General features: G+C 53.2%; 2 protein-coding genes across 2 annotated transcripts; one reads left to right on the top strand and one right to left on the bottom strand.

Annotated features, from left to right (window-relative positions):
* Window positions 1-4,995: 4,995 nt before the first annotated feature.
* On the top strand, window positions 4,996-6,230 carry NECHADRAFT_98146 (uncharacterized protein; the record flags this gene model as incomplete). The annotated part of the gene is made up of 3 exons (XM_003044154.1): window positions 4,996-5,537; window positions 5,593-6,150; window positions 6,194-6,230. The coding sequence occupies 3 exons, from the start codon at window positions 4,996-4,998 to the stop codon at window positions 6,228-6,230; spliced, it is 1,137 nt and encodes a 378-aa protein (XP_003044200.1).
* Window positions 6,231-14,555: 8,325 nt separating this feature from the next.
* Window positions 14,556-16,145, bottom strand: NECHADRAFT_55362 (uncharacterized protein; the record flags this gene model as incomplete). The annotated part of the gene is made up of 5 exons (XM_003044109.1): window positions 14,556-14,975; window positions 15,028-15,416; window positions 15,478-15,669; window positions 15,727-15,988; window positions 16,047-16,145. The coding sequence occupies 5 exons, from the start codon at window positions 16,143-16,145 to the stop codon at window positions 14,556-14,558; spliced, it is 1,362 nt and encodes a 453-aa protein (XP_003044155.1).
* Between the last annotated feature and the right edge of the window lie 687 nt (window positions 16,146-16,832).

Below are 16,832 nucleotides of genomic sequence, written 5' to 3'. Positions count from 1 at the left end.
AGTATAGCGATTTATTTCAATTGATTAAATGCTATGTTGTGTTATTATTTGAGTTCTTGCATTGAAGGTTAGGAAAAGTGCGCCGCTCGCTTGTCTGCGCCGCTCGCTTATTGTCGCACTGAGCGTGCTAAAAGGATCAAGGGTCAGGTAAAGAATAATGAGCAGCAGCAGTGTGTTGATTGATTGTTGTCTAAGGTTTTCTCTTGTGCGGGGTACTCCATCCCGCACAGTTACTTAAAGCATACGGCTAGATTACTAACGCAGTTGTTTCATGAGGTGTGAAGATCATGCCTACCCTGCGACACTTATCGATGGTGCCCGCAATTACGTCGTAATTCGCTTAGACCACGTGACAACTTATCCCCCGCAAAAGGCGGCCCGTGAAATCGTGTGCGCGACGCCTGATAAGTGCGTTTGATAAGTCCCCCGCAACTTATCTAGCTCCGGACGGAAAAACGACACCACATAGAAAGGCCTCGATCGACCGAGATGGCCGCAGACGACTCGTACACGGCCGCAGACGAGCGCGCCCGCGCCGCCCGGAGGGCGGGCCTCCAGGCGAAGAAGGACGAACAGCCGGCGAACACGGCGCGGAGTTACGCTGCGAAGCAGCGGGAGTTGAAGGCGCGTCCTCCCCGGCCGCCCCCCTCTCTTCCCCCTTTCCCTTCCCTCTTTTTACGCAGGAGCCCCATGGACGGCTAACAGACGAAAACCTATAGGCCTGGTGCCGTACGCCCCGGGCTGCGGCAGACGGCTCACTCTATAGCTGGCCCGACGGCGAGCTCGTAACGCCGGACAAGCTAGCGGCGTGGCTCAAAGAGGATATCCTCTTACGACGCGTAGCGCCGCCGCAGAAGAAGCCACGGGCACGGGGTAGGGGTAAGGGTAAGGGTAAGGGCAAAGGCAAGGCGGTACAGTTACGGCAGCAGCTTGAACAGGAGCAGCTCGAGGCCGCGGCCCTGGCAGAGGCCGAAAGCCTAGCCGAAGCCCGAGAGGTCCCCCTGGTCGAGGCCGCCGAGCTGCTCGCAGACGACCGCGAGGGCTACGTGCCACCCACGGCCCTTGCGCCGGCTGCAGCAGACCTTGCCGAAGGATCTCTGCTTACGAAGGGCACTATCGACGCCTATATCGCGGCCGTTATCGAGCTCTGGCGGCTCCAGGTAGCCCACGGTAACGCGAACACGGAGAACCCCAGGGGCGCCGCCGTACGGGGCTTCCTTGAGCAACGGGGCCGACAGCGGGGGAAGCACGACCGCGCCTCCTTTAAAGACCGCGGAACCGACGGGATCCAGGCCGGCTATCCGCACGATGAATGGCTCCGGATCCAGGATCTCCTTCTCAGCGGGGCCGCATACATGCCGCAAAACCTCCGTACGCGAGTCGACCTCCTATTCGGCCACTACTACCTCCTACGAGGGGAGAACCGCCGTAAGATGGAGCTTGCGGACCTATCCCTACTCGACTATCCGTCTTCAGAAGGCCCAACCCCCTGTGGCTGCCTCGTGACCCTTCTGCGAGACGGTAAGCTGAACAAGACGGCAAAGAAAGAGTTCATGGGCGCCCTCCGGCATAAGGACCCCTTGCTCTGTACGCAAGGGGCTCTGGCACAGCTCTTCTTCTGGCGCTGGCACGTCGCCGGCGAGTCGCCCCCGTCCTTCCGGCGCCGCCAGGACTGGTATCGGATCAAGGTCCTTGTTGGACGGGACCGCGAGCAGGAGCTCTCGTACCCGACGCAGCTTTAAGAGACCTGGCGTATCTTCGGCGCCGCTGGCCTTGTCGCGTCAAAGAAGACTCACCTCCCGCGCAGGGTAGGCGCCCAGGACGCTGAGACCCACGGCACGTCGCTCGCCCAGATCTCGCAGGCCGGCCGCTAGAACCAGAGCGTGCTCTGCCAGGCCTATCTTACGCACCTACCGCGCCAGTTCATACGTATCGTCGCCGGCTTCTCGGCGTCACCGGGGGACTACTTCCTCGCGCGTGCGGCTAATGAACCCCCGTACGTCTTACAAAAGCAGCTCTGGCCGTGGATCGAGGAGTGGGAGCCTCGCTTTGAAGCGCGCGCGCGCCGGCAATGCTGGGCAGAAGGCGGCCTCGACGACGACGACCTAGCCGCTGACGGCTTCCTTAAGCTTATGCGGCGCCTGCGCATAGTACTCTTACAGGACCTGGCTGTCTTGCAGCCTCGCTACCCGTCGCTGCCCTTCTTCGCCTATGCCCCTTTCAACGGGTCTGAATGGGACGAGTTCGCCGTCGCCGTTCGCTCCGACGCGGCAGGGGCTACGGAGCCGTTAAGCCTGCTCGTACAACGCGCCCTGCCAGAGCTAAGCGGCGTGTTAGAGAGCACGCGCGAGGCCCTCTTACAGAATAACCAGCGACTCGCCATCCGGTTAGAGGCCCGGCTAGAGGGAATCCAGGGCGGTCTCGATTCCCTGCTCCAGGGCAAGGTCCCAATCACCTTTACCGGCCACTTTGGAGCCGGGCCAGCAGTGTCGCTGGCGCCGGCTCCGGCTCCAGAGCCTCCAGTACCAGGTATGCCCGTCGTTGCAGCCCTGGCCAAGGTCTTTACAGTGCGGGACGTCTGGAAGGAGTGGGAGGAAGGGATTGCAGGTCAGCCGGCCGTACGGGTGCTAGAAGAGACGTGGGGAAGCCGCTGGCGCCCGGGGAACGGGATCAGGGTGCAGTTCTGTCGCCGGAAGGTGATCTGGGACGAGCTCTTGGCCCGCACGGCGTCCGGCAAGAGCGAGGAGGAGGCAGTTGCAGAGCTAGAGCTCTTACGCGCCGGCCGGAGCTTGAATCGGCTCGTCGACGAGCTCAAACAGCGCCGCCGGCGGGGCCAGGGCCAGGGCCGGATACGGGTACAGGTAGGGACCCCCGTGCCCGATGACCCAGACCCGGGACCAAGGCCGACTCGGGGCCAGGGCCATCGGGGGCGCTGGGCTCGGCTAGGGAGGAGGCGGACCGCCCCTCGTCGACAGTAAGCTGGCCGTCAGGTAGGATCTTTATATATTTATAGCGGTAAACTAGTCCGTATCTATCTATCTATCTAGAAGGCGTATTTTTTTTTTTTTTTTTGAAGATTAAGGAGCAGCAGGATCAGCGCATTGCTATGTCGTAGTCCTTGCAGCGAAGCCTGGCCCCCCAGCCACTGCACACGCAAATATCTCGGCACCCGCTCGCCTATACAGCGTCGCTCTTGAACCAAACGGACCGCCAGAGCGTAGCAGTCCTCCAGCCCTGGAATTGCATCGATTTGGCTCCTAACCGTCGAGATATTCGCGTGCGCAAAGCTATGCAGGATCGTCCCCATATCGAGTCATGATTTAGTGGGCGGGAAAAGGCGGTTCGAGAGCTTAATGTCAAGGATGAGAATATCTGGAACTTTGACGAGACTGGCTTCATGGTCGGTTACCTCCAAAAAGGGACCTTCCTATTTACTTATTACGATGTTGAGGATATCATTCTAACCGAAGCACACGGCACAGTCTTGCTTACAGTTGTTGAAGCTGTATCTCTCACTGGAGAGGTTATTGACCCGTTTATTGTCATCCCCGGTGTCGTCCTTCAGGTCAAGTGGCTCACAAATAACCTCCTGTCGCACTGAGCGTGCTAAAAGAATAAAGGATCAGGTAAATGATAATGAGCAGCAGCAGTGTGTTGATTGATTGTTGTCTGAGGTTGTCTCTTGTGCGGGGTACTCCATCCCGCAGAGTTACTTAAAGCATACGGCTAGATTACTAACGCAGTTGTTTCATGAGGCCGTGAAGATCATGCCTACCCTGCGACACCTCCCGAAAGACACAACTCTCGCGACTTCGCGAATATTGCTGCCAAGCTTGATGAGACTAGAGCGGACTGCTTGGACGGAACCCATCCGCAGTCCGCGCTTTCATAGCCCTACTTATATTTGAGAATCATGCTAGGCGCCAATCGCCACATCTCTACGACAGAGATAAGAAGATTTCTTAGATGGCCCGAAATCTGTCATTGATCACTTGCAAACGTCGTTCATGTCGTTCTGTCGGGTCCGGCGCCCGAGAATTTGGTCATCGACCGATTACCAATGGCTCCAGCTAGTCAACCCCCATTCTTCTGAAGGGCGTGCAAATTTCTTCGCTTGTCGAATCCCCCCTTCCACTGAAGGGCGCGCTTGACATTTTGTCGGCACGGAGCGGCCGAGGCATTCCCGACGGATGACGGCTCTGGAGTGACAGCGGCCGACCCACCCTCGAAGCCCCGCATCTCCTCGGTGAGACGGGATAAGATAATAGCTTTCATACTAAAGAAGCCTCAAAGAGACCCTAGGCTATGCTATGGATGACCGTTTCCTCCTCCTGCTTGTTAGCTATGGTTGTGAACGACAACGATTTCGTAGGTTTTGTTGGCCGCAATGCGAAGCGTTTTGATTGGATCAAGGCCAATAGTGATGGACTGCGAGTGGAAGTTGCAGGGCTTCGATTGGTCCGGCGGCAAGAAAACGGCTTTCGGTCCTCATCTCTTCGGTTTTCGGCTTTCGGCCGGTCCGCGTTGCCTCCGTGGCTAATCGCCTCAACCATCACGAAAGCCCTCCCGATGATAGCGTCATTACGCCCACCGGGATCAATTACTTGAAGTTCAATCCCACTTTACACTGGCGGCCCTTGACAGTCGCCTACTGAACCCTGTACAACCACATTTGAGCTTGAATAGCATCGAAGGGCATTATGAGCCATCAATCTACGAAAAAATCTTTCAACGATGACAAAAGGTTTCACTCCGTTGCTACTGAGCTTGAATAGCTCGACTGCTGACCATTGAATCTGTAGAAGACTACGAAATCGCCTGTCACAACAGGCCTTTCGGCGCCGACAAGCCGCGTACTTGAAGGAACTCCGCGAAAAAGCCGATTCGAATAACAGACCTCCGTGCGAAACGATCGAAGCCTTGCGTGTCGAGAACAGCCAGCTACGACAGCAGCTTCTTGATGTCCAGGCCAAAATTGCACGATTAGTTACCACCATGACGGAGATCTCTGGCTCGGTGTCTTCTGTCCTTGACGAAGCCAGCCAGTGCCAAGTCAAGAACCACCATAACGACGCGAAGTCAACACCCGGCACCGAAGAGAGCTCTGGAGTTTCAGCTTGGGGCGGGTTTGACGATGATCTAACGACGTGGGATATATCTAGCCAAAACATCACCCAGAGTTCTCGAATGGATGAAAATCCTCAACATCCTCAACAGCCCAGTGTAAGGGACGACTGCATACGAACTACTGATAACTTACCACTTGAAGAAACTGGAAGTGTAGTGCCAATTGAATCATCTCAAAACGATGCTGGTGGCCTAACCTGGCAGATACCCAATATTTGGACGTTCGACTACCAAATGGGACCCCAGGCCTATGACAATGCACTATCAAGAAGCCAAGAATCCGCCCTGGTGCGCGGAAAGCTCTGGTCAGAGACCAACTCACCCTTCTCCGATCACATCGACGTTCTCCAGCAACTCCTAAAAGCCAGGCTTGAGCTTTTCAAACCACGGACAGAACAGTCGCCCCATCTGTGCGTGCCGTAAATGATAGGAACAGTGGAGCAAATAATATTAACAGGGTGGCAGGTTCTACACCCGAGTCCTTATGGTGCTGTCCCTCTTCAATAGCATGACGCGGCCGGACGTGATGGCATGGTATGCCAAGACCAGATTCTACCATATCGTCGACTTGACCGCCTGGAAGGTACACCCCTGCACGCAAACACTCAGCAAAGTCTTCCAGCCGTACCGTCCCACAAAACTCCAGCTGATTAGCCCTCACCCCAACGTCATCGACTGGATACCGTTTCCGTCTATCCGGGACCGCCTGATCCAATTCCACGCGTCAAACCCCAAGATCGACCAGATCTTCTGCGACACAGTGAGCAGCTACGTCGTCGAGGCTTGGATGTCGGACCTGGTAGCAAACGCCCCAAAGACCCGGGCATACATCCGCGTCAACGACCTCGTTGACAAGATCCCCTCCACTGTCAAGTGGAGCGAGGTCGAAACACGCAACGTGCTGCCCGCGCAGGACTCAGAAACGCTCTTCTTAAGCCCCGAATGCTCACAGGCTGTCTTCAAAGCACTCAACATGAACCGCGGGGCAGCCTACTACAAGATCGACCCAAGCTTCTTTGGGAAGTATCCAGAGCTCTACGATCACGACGTGGACATCTCGGCACAGGGCATCCCGCTCAGACCGCTCCTTCAGACTAACTTGAGCAGCCCGAAACGCCTTGACTCTCAGACGTTTGAGATTTATCGCCATTTTATTGACTTTTCCATTGATGCGCCGGTCGGTATGTCCTGATTTTTGGAGCGGATTTGTCCTTTGTGTAACGGGGGTGTTTCCAATCGCGGTGAACCCTAACCGATGGGTTCTGGTGTTGGAGAAGTGGCTTGTATGATGGTGTTACACAGGCATGTTGTCAAGCTCCGGAGACCTTCGCTTACTGTTGGAGGCCAGGATCACGATCATCGTGAACGACCACAACTAGCGTCAGGCAGCAGGCTGCTGCCTATGATATCGGCGGTCTGAACATAGGTATAAGAGACCGACTCTCGTCACTCCTTTAGATAAAAAAGGAGGCGCTCCTTTTAATCCTCAATCAACACTGATCTTTTGTTCGATGTCTGCATTCATGTATCGGTGCTAGGTTGACACATGTCACCTCAAGGAAGATGACATCACGATGATACCAGAATTGTCAGAACAGCAAGTCTAGTATCTTGGCCTGGTCTCTTCAGATAAAAAGAAAAAGACGGACAGAGATCACGATCAATCAATCATCCTTGGGTCTCCATCTTCTGATCACTTACTCCATCTGTCACGACCATGACATCAGTATCAGTATTTATTACGCCCGGGAGAACGGATCTCATAGGGCCGGTGGCTACGCTAAGCTGTCTTCACTTCCCCCGCTATTCGTCCGGACCACCCAAGAGAGCCCCACTCTTCTTGCCAGCTCGTCTCTTTTCCAGCCTCGCTTGCCTGACTGCCTGACAGGCCTGCTTGAAGGCCGATTCCTCCAAGTGTTCAGCATCCTATCCCCAGCAGCTGAAGCATGGTCTGTCAACTTGAGGCTGTTCAATGTTAGTAGTCAGCTGTGGTGTTAGTGTTTAGCATGTTCTGTTTCCCTTTTTCACCTCAGTCTTCCCGTCGCCATTGCAAACTTGACTGCCGCTCGCACCGCCTCTAGGTTAGGTGCCCATTTGGGCCCGTCCGACGCCGACTTTCCACCCAGAAAGAAGGAAAGGTTTCCCAACATGCTTTGTCCCGCTTGTCGCATGACTTCACGTTCGGTGTCCCATCTCGAGCATCTGAAAAGGAAGTGCTCCATTGTCTCTGGTGCGCGTCCGCACTCACACACGTCCGACTCTGCGGCTCCTATCTTGCTCAGGTAACTGTTGATCCTTGCCATTCCTGTACGAAGTTGCGAGAGCACGTCGGCTTCTCGTCTTTTTAGGTTGTCGTAAAGCGCTTTCGTATGCTTGCCCGGTAGGGCTCGGTCGACCCGCTTGGAGTAGCCGCCCACTCTGTCGGGTAGTCTTCGTTGCTAGTGCAGCTGCGCTGCTACTAGCCTGGTCCGAGTGGAGCGAGCCTGGTATGGCAGCGATTGCGGCGTGCATTCTGCTCTGGTTGCTTTCTGCGCTTGTCTCTTCGCCTTGCGGCCGATGGCGAGGTCATCGTCCCGGGATAGTATCCATACCATTCTGACCCTGTTACTTCCCTTTCCCAATCGTTTGATGTGCTCATAGATCTGTCGGATGGTGCTCTGGCCGGATTGCTGCCGTGGTCGTGCGATCGCTTTCAGTGACGACTGGCTGCTTGACAGCACCGTGAGTTCTCGATGTTACAGCCCATCGGGCATGCAACGCAATGCCATCGCCATCGCCTCCAGCTCGGCCGTGTATGGGTTCTGGTCGTCTCGCGACCCGAGGGTGACCGAGTATCTGGCCACTATCTTGTCTGTCCGGTCCGGCGATCTGTATGCTACGATGCCACCTATACCTATGAGCCCTTCTCTGTCGGAGGCACTGGTCGCAATGACAATGTCGTTGGCGCTTTTGGCTGCTGTTATCGCCGCGTCACGATCGGCCTCGCATACCGTCGACACACGGCTGTGCCACGGTGGTACCGTATAAGCCTGGATCATTTCCATCCGCTCGATACCGCTCCCTTCGTGCGCAAGTGCCAGTCGCTTCAACGGTGACATGTATCTTCGACTCACTGACACCCGGAGTGTTGCGAGCGGATGCGTCTTTGGCAGGGTCTGGATGTTGATGTATGATCTCGAGCCTGCCTGGGCATGTCGCTCGCCTACCGTCTGAATGCTAGCTTCCGCTTCCGCCACTGCTGTCGCGACCGTTCGAAAGGCGCCTGTGATGGCTCGTGCCCCCATCTTCTGAGCCCTGTTGAGCCAGGTCAGCTCTCTTTCACCTCGTGCATGCGACCAGACGGCGGAGGCGTAGTCCATGGTCGGCGCAACGGTCGCCACGAAGAGCTGTCTAGCCGTACGCGGGGATAGCATCTTCAGTCTCCTCAGGCACATGGCCGCCGAGAGACCCTTGGTGGCGGCCTCGGCCATGTGCTTCTTGAACCTAAGCTTCGTGTCCATGACCACTCCCAAGATCTTGGCCTTCTGCTTCGGTTTGACTTCTTCCCCTTTAATCGTAAACGGTGTGTGGCTGGTGCGCTCGGCGACGCGCGTGAAGTGCACGATGGTTGTCTTGTCGCACTCAAACGTCGCTCCGCTACGCCTCTCCCACGCCAGTGCACGGTCGATGATGGTCTGTATGCCGTCTCTGTTCGCTTCTGCCGTTGGACCTGTGACCCAGGCTGAGTAGTCGTCGACGAACGCGATCGAGCCTCCCCTCGAGTCTATCCTACTCTGCACCAGGTCTGCATTGAAAAAGAGGAAGAGAACTAGCGACAGCGGTGAGCCTTGCGGGAGGCCCACCTGCGGCAGCTCCTATAGCTTAGAGGTGTAGCCGTTCACCGTGATGGTGGCCCTGCGGTCCGAGCAGAACGCATCTATCCACTTGACCAGTTTCTTGGGTATACCTCGTGCTTCCAGCCTCTGCATCAGCCTGTCCTTGAACACACCGTTGTAGGCTCCCTTGACATCAAAGCTGACCAAGCTGACCACTTTGCGGTTCCGCCATGCTTTGTAGACCTGTTCCTAGAAGAGCAGCAGTGCCTGCTCTGCCGACCGCCGCTTTCTTGCGCCAAAGTGGTTGGTGGGCAACAGTCCGTACGTTTCGACGGCGTACGAGATGCGGTCCGCCACTACTGCTTCGAGAATCTTGCCTAGTGTCGACAGCAGCGAGATCGGTCTCCACGATTTTGCTTTCTTGTAATCATCTTTACCTGGTTTCTTGAGCGGGATGATCTTGGCAGTCCTCCACTGGTGCGGTAGTTGTCCTTCGCCTAGTGATGTACGGAACAGATGCAGCACCCGCTCCTTCACCGCTGGCCACAGCTGCTTCCACACCATGGCCGGCAGCCCGTCTTGCCCGGGGGCTTTCCACGCTTTGGCTTTCATGACCTTCTCCTCGACCTCCTCCATCGTCAGGTTCGGCATGGCTACTTCCCTGCGCCGCGGTCGTGGGCCTTCGTCTTCTATGCTGGCCGGTAGTGGTGGGAAGAAGACGCTGAGGAGCTCTTCTGCTTGTTCGGCCTTATCCTGCGTCGTCGTCCCGTCTGCTTTTCTCAGCGGAGGCACTTTATCGCCGTTCGTTTCGTCTCCGGGTTTCAGGTACTTGGCAGCTTGCCAGATGGTGGTCCCGTCGGCGAGGAAGTCTTCCCAGTGCGCCTTCTTTTGTCTTCTGATGGCGTCATGGTACTCTTTGGCCGCTTCCTTAGCTCGGTTTTCTAGGTTCTCGCTTCGCTGACCGGCCCGACGCCGGGCCCTTGCCAGGTTCCTCCAGAACGTGTACGTTCTACGAAGCCTCGTGAGATCTGTTGTCCACCATCTCTTTGCGTATGGTGACGGCTTTGCTCGTGGAACTAGTTTGTCGATCGCATCGAGGACCACCTCCATCAACCTGTCCGTCTGCGTCTGGACTCCGCCGTTCTACGGGAGTGGTGCGAGCCTATCGTTCACTCTCTCCCTGATTGCATTCCACGGTGCGTTCTTGAACAGCAGCCTCGGGCTCGCTGTCCTCTCAGGCGTTGTGAGGTCAAACTCGGTTCGGATCGTCCTGTGGTCTGATCCGCGTTCGGTCGGGTGGATGCCGCAATGGACCATCTCATCTGCTAGCTCGGTCGATGCCAGCATCAGGTCGATCGTGCTCTCGCAGTCCGCTCCTTCCCACGTCTTCGTCCCTCGTGGTAGGAGGCTGAGCAGGCCATGCTCGTCCACGAGGTCGATGATCGGGCTCGCTTCGCCTTGCCTCCTGCCTGTCACCTCATCGCCTCCCCAGAGCTGGTCGTGGCGGTTGAAGTCACCGGCCAGGATAACGTCCGTTCTTTTCCCCGTGCTGTTGCGAAAACTTGTGATTGTCGTGTGCAACTGTCTCATGGTAGTGTGCAAAGCGTCTTCATCTTTTCCTGCCACGTACACTGACACCACCAAGACTTCTCGGTCGGGCCATCTAAGTATCGCCCCGGTCAGGTCAGCCGAAGGGATGGGCACCTGCTCAGTCTCTAGATCGCTGCGTATCCAGAGCATACTCCGGATCGGCCACTGCGTCTCGTGTCTCTTTGATGGTACGAATCTCGTCCAGTTCCTGCGGTGGCTCGGCGTCGTCATCAGCGTCCCATCGATGTTCAGCGCGTATGGCTCGGCCACCGCCAGTACTGCATAGTCCTGCAAGTCCCTATCGTTCATCATGCTCAGTGAAGTAAATAGTGTGACCGTAAATAAGACGATATCATATTCAATATCGTATTGCCTGCACGGTATTTTTATACCGTGCAGTGCAAGCAACACCGGAAACCGTGTAATACAGTGCATGGTCGTTCAAATATCGTATAAATATGATATCAAATATAGTGCAAGTACTATGTAATACGAGTAATACGAGGTCTCTCCCCATATATGAAGCATTATGAAGATCCCGATTTACAGGGCTTTTTACTAATGAAGTGTAACCTGGTTGGGCCGTTGATCTGCACTCGGCTGATGCCGATAGTAATAACGCCACCAAATAAAGGCCTCGCCACAAACTCCTGAGTGTTTGAGTATGTAACAAGCTCGCCAGCTCTCTGAGAGCTTTCAGTTCTTCTTTTCTTCCATGCAATCAATTTGTTGGTTTCCAAGCACGCTTCTGGACGAATAAGGCCTGTGCCCCTTATATGAAGCGTGTCAGCTCCTGAATTTTCCCCTACTTCATCAACAAGTCTTATTCTACGAAATAATGACTTCTCAGCGCTCAGGCATTAGCGCTTCCTTCACGGCTACATCATCCCAGACTTCCCTAGCCCCTGATTCGTCGGTTATCAGCGACAACGGAGATTCTGATGTCGGAGAGACATCTATTTCGCCGTTGTTGACCTCTCAATTTAAGAAGAAGAAGCGTACGTCGAAGATATGGGATCATACGCCCTCCGGAAGGAATCAGATCGTCCGTAATACGGAAGGTCAGATTATATGGCGTTGCAAGTACTGTAAAGGGAAGCCTGCCGAATATCTCGAAAATGGAGGCACGGCACACATCTACAAGCACCTTAAATCTCACACTACTCTCGATATATTAACGCCTAATGAAGAAAGGGCTGCTAAAACAAGGAATCACCTTGAGGAAGCCTTCTCACGGATGTCTCAGAACACGAATCCCCTCAAACGCCGTCGACACGATGACGAAACGACAGATCTTGACGCTGATAAGTTTGAGCAACTGTATGTAGAGTGGATTGCAGACTGCGGGATTGCACTTCGTATGGCAACAAGAGAAAGCTTTCGAGCGTAAGTGCTCTAATATACTTAATATTAATGGTTCATATACTAATCTTATGCCCTTTTAGCTTGCTCAAATTCCTCAATTCTGGAGTCCTCTCGATTTTACCTACATCACATCAAACGATTCGCGAGTGGGTGATGCGAACGTTTGAGACGCAAAAGCGACGTATACGACAAGTTCTCCAATCAGCTATCTCGAGAATACACTTCACCGTCGATGTATGGTCCTCTCCAAATAAGCTTGGTATCCTTGGTATTGTTGCACACTTCATTGATAGCAACGGCGAACTAGTTTCATATTGTGTTGCTTTACGAGAGGTACACGGCAAGCATTCAGGAGAGAATCAGGCCCATATTGTGATGAATGTCGTCGAGGACTACGGAATTGTCACCCAGATTGGATACTTTGTTTCAGACAATGCAGACTCGAATGATACGTTGATGAATTCTCTACAGAAATGTACGCCTCTATCAATTTATTGAGAGAACAATACTAATGATTAATAGTGTTAAACGAGAGGCACAATATCATATACGACGCGAAACATCACCGCCTTCGTTGTAACGGTCATACCATCAATCTAGCGGCGCATGCGTTTATGTTCCCAAAAACCGCACCCGACGAAGCCCCTACGAAAAACCAGGTTAAAAAGGACACTACGAGCGAATATATCAAGCCTTCAGACGCTGATATATTGAAGTGGAGGAAGGCTGGTCCTCTTGGCAAGCTCCACAATACCGTTGTCTTTATCCGATGTAGTCCACAACGGATACAGAGGTTTAAAGAGATCAGTGAGAAAAAGGGTCTTCTTCGTGACAACGATACAAGATGGAACTCAAAGTACTACATGATTGAGAGAGCCATTGAGCTCGCAGATCAAATTGATTACTATTGCTCAAAGGAGAAGGACCTTAAGCTTGATTCGCGTATGCTATATATCCAATTGAGAGGACAACACTAATAGTTTCTAGTTTCCGAACAAGACTGGGCTGAGCTGAAAAAAATTTGCAACTTCCTCAAATCATTCACCGATGCCACCAAGGCTGCAGAAGGTCACGCGCATACAATCGATCGAACGCTACCCATAATGGACTTCCTGCTTAGCAAATTTGAGGCTGCACGAATCGAGTACGCAGATGACGCTTTTATGGCGCCTTGTATTGATGCTGGATGGGCGAAACTCGACGCATATTACACTCTTACAGAGCGGTCATCTGCTTATGTTGCAGCTATTGTCCTCAGCCCTCATCGAAAGTGGCACTACTTTGACACCGCCTGGGAGGAACATCCTGAGTGGATTGAGAGCAATAAGAATGCCGTAGAAGATCTCTGGAAGTCTCGTTACGCACCAGTCGCCAAGTCAGCGGAGTCGTCAGCCCAGTCCTTGGTTGAAAAGCCACTAGTGAAGAACTCGTTTCTTGCATGGGAAGACGAACATGAGGATCCCGAGCTTCCTACCCTATTTGACGAGTATCAGAACTATATATCAGCCCCAAGAATCAAAGTCAAGGATGTACGAAGGTGGTGGCTTGAGGATACACAACAAACGCTCTATCCAAACCTTTCCAAAATGGCGCTCGATCTTTTGTCAATTCCTGCGATGTCTGCTGAGCCAGAACGTCTCTTCTCTGATACAAAAATCACCCTCCAAGATCGCAGGAACAGGTTAGGGATTGATATAATTGAGGCAATTGAGTGCATAAAGTCCTGGTCGAAGACTCACAACTTGGCTTGGGTTGACGACGCTGAGCTTGTCTTGGATACAGCTATCATTGGAGAAGATGAACAGCAGGGGTCTTCTAACATTATACCTGATATTACGAGCAATAGATAGTATGCAAGCAATTCAAACTCACAATGCTCGAATCTGTGGAGGTTTCTTCTGACCTCTAGATCTACTTCATTCTCACACCTAAGCAATAGGAGTGACGTTAAATTAGTCAATTATGTAGCTTAAGTAAACCCTTAACATACGCGAGCGAGGTCTAGGAAAACGTTTTCCCGAGCGTTCTCGTTGTCTAGCAATAGTATAATCTATATGTTGGCTGTGAATAGCTTCATCTTGTTACGGTCCGCGAGACGATCTTGAACCTCAACCTTACTCAATTTGGTTAGTTTTATGCTTAGGCCATGCGGCTCTTCGCACGCCGTGCGATATGATATTACGATACGATATTGCTTAAATATAGTGGAATACCGTATGCCGTGCAGTGCACCGAATTCCTAAACAATCCAGTGCAGTGTGGCGTTGAAAAAATATCGTATACGGTATTTTGCACTATTTACTTCACTGGTGGTGGAATTTTTTTTTTGCCTGACGAAAGGGTGGGGTTGTCGAAAGGGTGGTGGCGTATGGTACTGCCTCATACTGGTGGCTCGTCAACCAAGGTCAGCCCGCGAACAGTTGGGGATGCTGCATAGTCTAAACTGTATGTTTGTTATAACCACATCAACCAAGTCATCTCGTTCGGCTTTATCGCGATTCTAGGTGGGGAGGCTGTGGGACAATATGGTCTCCATTGGTTAGTGATATTGATCTACAGAAGCAAGTCCTTTCAAAACAGCTTGTGCATAATAGCTTCATGCCAAGCACTTGACTGAATCAAATGATTACTTGGAAACTCTGGGATTCTCGCGTTGGCCTAGACAGAGTTGGAGTTATCCGCGCAAGACCAAGCCTTGGAACCCCCGTCAGCCTTGTACGAGTCAACGATCCCAACCACAGATCCGTAAGTTCCGCCGATCATCAGGAATGTTCCAGATACAATGAGCGTGACGTTTAAGGCCACTAGGAACATCCACTTGAGCGATCTATCCTTTCCTCCATTCCAATTATCATACAGCCACATGCATCCAAGCGGCTGGAAGCACATCATGGTCCCCAAAAGAGCGCCAATGAGAGCGACGAGGCTATTGAAGACAGGAATACCGCTGGCGATGAGGTATGCAACGATGGCCACGGTGAAGACGCAGCCAAGCCAGGTCGCCCAGTGGGTAAAGGTGTTTGCGGTCAGGTGCTTCGTTCCTCGAAGGATTCGGAGAAAGAAGTGCTTGCTCGCCAGCTTTGCGTTGTTAGTGACTACGTCAAATGTTCTGTGGTTATCTGATACTCACATGGGTACTCAAGGTCGAACTAACACACAACCCGGGGAGGGCAATCCCATAGCTGATTTGCTTGAGGAGCTTTCCTGCCGACCCAAGAGCAGGGGAGGTAACCAAGGACCCACAGAAGTAGTAGACGATAATGCCAATGATGAGGTAGGTGATTGTTGCAGTAGATTGACAAACAATCAACGCCTTGGTGTAGTGACGTGGGTTGCGCATCTCAGCCACGATTGCAAAGTAGAAAGGCGTGCCAATATAGGCGAAGATAAAGGTCGAGATTGCCGTGATGGCTTCAGTGAAGCTGGGGCTGCCGATAACTTTCCAGTCGGACTTCCAGGGGCCTTTGGGCGCGCCGTCAGGACGATCCTGAACCGCGACGGCGATAGTGACGACAAGGACTGGTCGCTTTAGCAACAGTTCCATTCGAGACTCCATCCCGCGACAGGGATAAACACCTACTTGAAGTAAGGATGGAAACCAACCCGGCCCATGCAAGAAAGCTGATCCGGCCGAGGGTTCGCAAACTAGCGAAACAAATGACGATGATGGCCGCAACTGCGACGAATACGGCGGTGCATGTTCCGTGAATGGAAACAGCGTTGAAAGCAATCGAAACACTGAGCATGCCAGAGCCCGCATCAAAGATGAGGACTGTCACGTAAGCATAAGTCAATAGGTACGGTTGGCGGATATCTTACTCGCACTTACATAGAATAAAGCAAAAGCCCATAATCTCACGACCAACGCGGCCAAACATGATTCCAGCTGCATCGTCGATACCATAGATCTCGCGATGGTTGAGCTTGAATCCTCCTATGACATAGCTGCCCCAGGTCGAGAGAGCGGCGATAACCACCATGCAGATGACGCCGGGGATCATGCCGAGGACATCGAACGCTGCGGGGATGGATAATACCCCTAGGCCGATCTGACACTTCATCATGATGACTGATGTCCCGATCCAGCCCACCTAGAAAGCAGGAAACGTGAGTAGAGGGTCAGCTTACGGGAGAGGAGAGCCGACTTACATTGCGGTAATTGGGGCCACCCTCGGTGATTTCTCCAAAGACGGCGTCTTGGATCAGCGTAGGGTCGTCAAGGACCTCGCCGTTCTTCGGGGAAACCATGGCTAGGCCCTCGGGGTTTTCTATCTTCTTTTCGATTTGGGTCTTCATCTTGAACGCTGCAGAGGTAATGGTGCTTGTTCGAGAAGAGAAGGAGATGTTTGATGAGCAGATCGTGGAGGGGAGAGAGGCATTTATATCATTCGAGCAGTGCAATGCTCAAGTTCCCCGCGCCTTGGTATCCCCATATTCCAGGTTCCCCGGGGACCACGTACTCCAGGTTCCCCAGCTTGTTCATGCCGGGGAAGATGGAGCCCGCCCATCCGTCACCTCGACTCAGTAGGGACTAGTAGATGGACAAGGGCCTGTCCATGTGTCTCTAAAGCACCCCAGTGGAGAAGCCATAACGTAAAATAATGCGTTTGAGGGCTTTCTATATCATTTAAGGGCGAAAAGGGGGCCACTTGAACTAATGACGGTGGCTATTGGCCCGATCTATCAGGATGGATCAAAGGACGGAGAACGGGAGACCCTCCTCGGGCCGGGTTGAAAGAAATGATATTGAAAATGCGCCCACGTGATGCCTTCGGAGATTTGAAGTTGTCCGAAGACGGGCCAGACAGAGGGATCAAAGCGCTTGAAATGGTCAGGCAAGTTATGGGGACTATCAACGTGTTTCTATTGCCAAAGTGAGCAGGCTCGGTTATGCCTGAAGGCAACCCACAAGTCAAGATCCGACGCTTGTCATTG

Source organism: Fusarium vanettenii (assembly GCF_000151355.1).
Source record: "Fusarium vanettenii 77-13-4 chromosome 14 genomic scaffold NECHAsca_24_chr14_5_0, whole genome shotgun sequence".
In the NCBI taxonomy this organism is placed as follows: Eukaryota; Fungi; Ascomycota; class Sordariomycetes; order Hypocreales; family Nectriaceae; genus Fusarium; species Fusarium vanettenii.
The sequence above is the reverse complement of the archived record's forward strand: the minus strand, read 5'-3'. Positions and strand labels throughout refer to the sequence as shown.